At 38.5% G+C, this 6,210-nt stretch overlaps 1 protein-coding gene across 1 annotated transcript in view; it reads right to left on the reverse strand.

Annotated features, from left to right (window-relative positions):
• Positions 1-6,210, reverse strand: part of N6AMT1 (N-6 adenine-specific DNA methyltransferase 1 (putative)) — a 14,792-nt gene continuing 8,582 nt past the window's right edge. Inside the window, exons 3-6 of the mRNA XM_019525573.1 lie at positions 6,073-6,163; positions 3,846-3,929; positions 2,471-2,612; positions 1-491 (exon numbers count right to left, since the gene is read on the reverse strand). Of these exons, the coding sequence (XP_019381118.1) occupies positions 385-491; positions 2,471-2,612; positions 3,846-3,929; positions 6,073-6,163 (424 nt within the window). The 3' untranslated portion in view covers positions 1-384. The remainder of the gene's footprint in view (positions 492-2,470; positions 2,613-3,845; positions 3,930-6,072; positions 6,164-6,210) is intronic.

The following is a 6,210-nucleotide window of genomic DNA, read 5'->3' on the forward strand; positions in this document are numbered from 1 at the left end:
ACTGAATGACAAAGACAAAAATATACACCAGTTCACTTAATTTTCCAATTATAAAACAAAGTAAATAACAGCCAAATTTAAGATGTAAATACCCGCCTTTAAAGTGCATCTTTTAGCTCTTCTACCACACTACATACAAGACCAAAGCCCACAAACAACTGCCTTCGTATGGACTGCATGTCACAGCACATTGACACAGTCATAGTGCAGGAACAAGGACAACCTTGATTAACTTGCCTATAGTGCTCAAGAGATGACAAGATTTTTTTTTCTAAGGGAGGTAGGCTGAGTTTTGGTTTAAAGTCACAAATTAGCTTGACATACAGAAAAATGAACCACATATGGTTTAACAATCTCCAGCATACAGAAGGTTAGGAGCAGCCATCAAGATTTGCTAAATTTGAGAATTGTGAGCATTTCTCTTCCTGCTTGTCTGGAAAGTACTTTAGCACCCCTTAAACCACACTGTTTCATGATTTCCAAAATTTCATCTGTAATGAAAAATAACATTACAAGTCAGTTTAAGTGTTAAATTAAAGCTAAAACAAGCCTATTCTGTCTTAAACTACTGGCTGAAACCAAAGCAAAACATCAGTGTTACAAAACATCTACCATGCTCCTTTAAATGATTAGATCAAACTTTTTTTTCCTCCGCAAACCACTTGAAAAATTGCTGAGGGTCTTGGCAGACCACTTAACTTTTTTTGTTCTACAAATCAAAGCACACAACTCACATTTTAACGTCAGTAGTCTTACAAGCACAGCTATTCTCAATTGTTCTGCAACCATTCTGCGGACCACTTGAACGGAGCTCACGGACTAGTTGTGGTTCATAGACCACAGTTTGAGAACCTCTGGATTAAAGCAAAGTAAACCATCCAACAGTAATGAATAAGTTAGCTTTCTAGTATTGGATATCAAGATTTTCATACTTGTCTAACAATGTAAAAAAGCAGCAACATTACTATAAAGCTTAGCTTTAAAATATACTCAAATGTTCCTGACTCAAACAAAGTGCTTAATTGTTTTTAATAATCTGTATATGCCACTGTGGGTTAAGTTCAGTTAGCATCTGTAACTTTATAGTTCAGTATGAATCATTATACTATGTAAGATATTATCTTAAACTGCTTCAATTAAAAATATTTCTCCAGACCACTCAGGTTTCAAGCACTATTTTTGAACATTCTATGAAACAGCTGTAAACCTCATGTTTGCCCTATGGAAGTGTCCAAACATTGAAGTTCCTTTTGTAGCTTTTGTTTCATTTTAGCAGAGACAGTCCACAATGCTGTAATGACAACAGTGTTTTTCCTATACTTACTATGTTGTTCAACACTTAGCTCTTGCGAAATACACCGGGGCTAAATCCAGAGATTTAAGGCCAGCTTCAAGTGACCTTATAAGTACCTAAACAGGACTTAGACAGAACAAAGTACCTAAGTCACAATGTGCTATCCAAATAGACCCTGCTCAATGGATACAAAGCTGGTTAGGTGCTGAGTTGCATTAGGCATTTCCATTTTGGTCACGAAAGATCCATCCAGCCTGGAGTTAGCTGTTTACTTATGTTAAAGCAGCAGGACTTAGGCCCCATCCCGTTTCTGGCATTTCCTTCTGACTAGTTTAGACAGATTCTTAGTTGCTTTGGGCACCTGTACGTATGTATGTGATGCAGCACTGGGCACTTTTTAAAGTGCCTGGTGCGCTGCAGTGCATGCATTTGCATAAACAGCGAAAAGTGCATCAGTGCTGAGAAAACAGCAGTGACATGCTTGTGAACTAAAGCATATCAAAGGTCTTTTAGTTCAAAAGTGCACCACTGCCATTTTCTGTGTGCCGATATGCATTGTGCCATTTATACAAATGTATGCGATGCAGGGCCGGGCACATCAGCTTGCATCTCGCTCCAATGCACTGGATTTCCAGCAGACAAAAGGTACATCTATAAATGCCCTTTGCTGCTTCCTGTGAAATCCATTCTTGGGTACCTAACTCCTCTCATGGACTGTATGAGGAGCCTGCACACTCTAAAGCAATGTCAGGCATTTTCATTTGGGCAGACTTTTAGCAGGCTAGGTTGAGTTTCGGGGTATTTAGTTTTATTATATATGCTTTCCTTTTTTGTTAACTGAAGGTGGCAATGAGTTTTTTGGGAAGACTAGAATATAAATCAAATTAATGATTTAGGCCTGAGGATCCCATTGGAGAGCAAAGCATCTAAAATTTTCTTTGGAAATTTAGCTCATGCTAGTTTCAAGAAAGAGAAAACACTTTAAAAAGATAGTGATCTTTGATAAAGACTGCCACAAATACATGCTAGTCTGTATTAGGATCTTCAAAAAATGCCTATTAATGCTAAAAAATGTTGTCAATCCAATGCAACTTGCTACTACCATATACTATATCAGTCAGCCTGATGTCTGCATTATTAAGTAGAGTTTGGTGCATATTATAAAAAGTCCGTTACCTGGATTGTTTTCTTTAATTGTGACTAAATAGAATAATCCTCTTGTTGAAAGCAGATCTGCTACTAAAGGAAAAAGTCTATCCATTACTTCTCTGCCATTTTTGCCTCCAGCCCAGGCAGCCTCTATTCCATGGCTTTCTGCCTAGAGTAAATTAAATTAAAAAGTGATGATAAAATTGCTTTGCTAAATATTTGAATTTTTATATAGATAAATGCTCTAGATCAGCATTTCTCAACCTGTAGGTCACGGCCCAAAAGTGGGTTGCAAGAATATATGAAAGGGTTGTGAACACACTCTAAAAATGGATCAACAAACTTTAAAAATGGATTCTCTTTTAAAGGAGAAAAACCATGGGAAGTGGTGGTTTTTCCCTTGCAGGCTGGCAGAGTTCCAGCCTGTGAGGGGCTTCTTGAGGTCCCCCGTGCTCCACACCATTGGCCCCCTGCCCCACACTGAGGGACTGGGGACAGGGGGTGGGGTGCAGCAGGTCAGGAGAGAGAGGCACTGGGTCAGGACTGGCCATCAGTGTTTACAAATGGGTCCTGGTACAAAGAAGGTTGAGAAACCAGCGTACTAGATGTTTGCAACACTTTAGGATCCCCCACTATTGTCCATACCCAAAAGAGCCAAACCATTTTAAACATCAAAATTGCTAGATGGCAGCACTATTTATTCATCAGATGTGTCTTATTTATGTGCTCCGGAGACATAAATGCATTAATTTGTTTGCAGCTGTTTGAAAATAGACTGTTTTCTTACAGTCAAAGGTACTTTTATAAACTGGCATTAGTGTAAATTTCCAATAACAGGCCTGAATAACTACAAGATAAAAATTAAAGCAGGTCAAAAAGTGCAATTTTCATTTGGTGGGATAGGGGGAGGGGAATAAAGGTGGGGCATTCACCCTAAATCAGGTTGAAAAGTTTCAAAACAAAGCAAAAACAACCCCTTAAAATTGTGTGAAAATATTCAGAATCTTTAATTTTAGAAGAACCAAAAGAGAATCTGTCAACTCACACTTACAAGGCTCTTGTTAATTTCACTCTCTCCCTTCAGGAACACACCTTATTTTGGGAAATGGGTGTTTTCCAATGGAAAATTATTTTCTGTAGAAAACTCCTAAATTTCTCATGGAAATAAGGTAAGTAATGCCTTCATACCTTGTGCAACAAGGTGCTACAAATCTAGTGGTTGATATTTCCTGTAAAAAGTTACGTGATCATCAGTGGCTCCACACTCACTTGCTCTTTATCAAACCACTGCAACTCAGAATAGTAGTAATTTAATGAACTGAGATTAAATACTGATTTGTCACAAGAGAACCAAATCATACTGTAAGAGACTGATTCTAAATTGCAAATCCTCATATCTTACCTCTTCAGAAGGGGTCACCACATAAGGTGGATTAAACAGCAATACATCAACTTTTCCATTTAATCTTGGTACCAGTCCTGTGACCTAGAGATTAAATCAAGGTATGGAACAGGTTCTCTTACACACCTGAAGGGTAACAGAAACACAGACTTATATTGCTCTTTATACAAATAATCGTTACAGCACTGCATATTTATCGTGCGTGGAACTAAGTGGGAAGCTAAGCTGAACACCGTATTTACTCAAATTAAAGATGACCCAGATCATAAAATGACCCCTCAATAATTAGTTTTTATATTTGAAAAATTTATAAGTTTCTTATGATTTCCAGGCATAGACTCTAATTAGTGGAAGTCTGCCTTGAGTATGTCCCCCTCCCATTGCTATAGCAGGGAAAATGTCTCAGGTAGCCCCTTTGCTCTCTGCCTCCCCCCTGCATCCCCTCCCCACCCCTTGCCTTACTGTCAAATCCTGTTCTGAGCACACAGTTGAGAGGAACAAACGTGAAAACACTGACGTTGAAATTAAACATAGCTGTATTAATTTGTATATAGTACCCATAGACTTAGTTCATCTAGAACTGATGCATGTTACTTTTTGAAACTACTGCAAGTTCTAGCACAGGTACTCCATAAACGCACTTTTAAGCAGCACTCTGGTACCCACTAACATATAGTACAAGCTATACTTGACATTTGTCCAAAGTTAAGAACCTCATAATTTATCCTATGGTTCACTGAGCTGGAACCCACTAAAATCCATGTGATTTCAAGCCATGTTGACCACACACCTCAGCACTGCTCAGTATGCATGTGTACTTCAGATAGATCCTTTGTGGGGGTATGTGCTAATTAGGCCACCACTCATGACTGGAATTAGGTGTTCTTATTATAAGTCCTGGGATCCTCCAAAAATGTATATGCAGATAAGATGAAGGGCACCCTGGTCTGGCTCTACCTCATCCACAGCAGAGCCACATAAATCATATGTGATGTGCTGGGGGGAGGGGTGACAGAGGAATTCTGGGTGAACTGTTTGGGGCCCCATTTGGTGATATTTGCCAGACATTTAAGGCTGGTAAAAAAAAACAAAAAACCCAGGAATATTGGGAAAGGAAGGCACAGGTCAGCTGTACTGCAAGTGATTTCCCATGGGAGTGATAACATTATCTTATATAAACCAACTGAAGTGCAGTGGCACCTGCCCCTATTTTCCATTCCACTCCATAGCAATGCATTAAATTTATCACATTTGGTTCTGAACAGCTTAGTCTTCCCACTTAGTCCAAGAGCACTATGCCTGTCTCACTGTGCTGGGGCAGTACATAGACCAAAACACACGGGATAGTACTACAGAATTCTCAACAGGGTCCCAGCCCATGAATTAGAGCTACAGAACAGTGAGAGACAGAAAGAAAGAAGCTATACTAATTAAGGGCATCAGATGATATACAGTTTTTTACCTCTTGGTCAGATTCACACTCAGCCCAGGTCTGAAATTATGCAAAGTTAAACATCTGCTATCTGTTCATTGGCCTACATGATGCTATAATTTTTCACTTGGAAACCGGACTGTTGACAAGTATTCATATATTCTAGCTAATAACATGTTTTAAAATTAAAAATCTTACACAGGAAACATAAAACTTACTTTCCCATGATGTGCTGCATTCTTTATTTAAATGAATCATGATGCAAGGGAACTTATAAACAGAGACAAAACATTTAGACTTGAGCATTTATAGGTTATTTTAGCCCTGGGTACAAAGTTAGTCGCCCACTTGAAAGCTCTAGGTGTTCTCAATTTTCAAATCCATTTACAAGTAATTCAGCACTAGCTGTATTTTAGCAACTGAGGGACTCATGTGGCATAGACTTTCTTTACACTTTGATACCACATCAGCTGTTTTGTCCTTTCTTTTCACATTCAGCATTCCACCTCAATGTTCTGGACCAATTTTTGAGAGTGGCAGTGTTTTTTTCCTAGGCACTGTGGTCACTTTTGTTTTTTGTAAGCTCGCAACAATATCTGAGGGAGTGCATCAACAGGAGTGCCTTGCAAAATAATAAGATAAATATTTACGTGTTGTAGTATGCTTTCAACAAAACTGATGTAGTTTATTAAACACTGTAGTAAAATATTTAATTGCTTCCAAGCAAGTCTCTGCTATACAGTTTTTCAGTTCCTGAAATATCTGAAGGTTACATTATAGAAACCTTTATCTTACCAGGTCGGTAATAATTGGCTGAATGTGAACTTTGTTAAGTAGAGCTGTCTCCATGGTACAAAAAGCTGCTGTAGGGTTGATGTCTGTACATCTGAAAGTAAGACATTAATGGTACTTCACTGTTACAAGGTACAATTA

This window comes from Gavialis gangeticus, unplaced genomic scaffold, assembly GCF_001723915.1.
Source record: "Gavialis gangeticus isolate Ggan-Ray unplaced genomic scaffold, GavGan_comp1, whole genome shotgun sequence".
NCBI classification, from domain to species: Eukaryota; Metazoa; Chordata; order Crocodylia; family Gavialidae; genus Gavialis; species Gavialis gangeticus.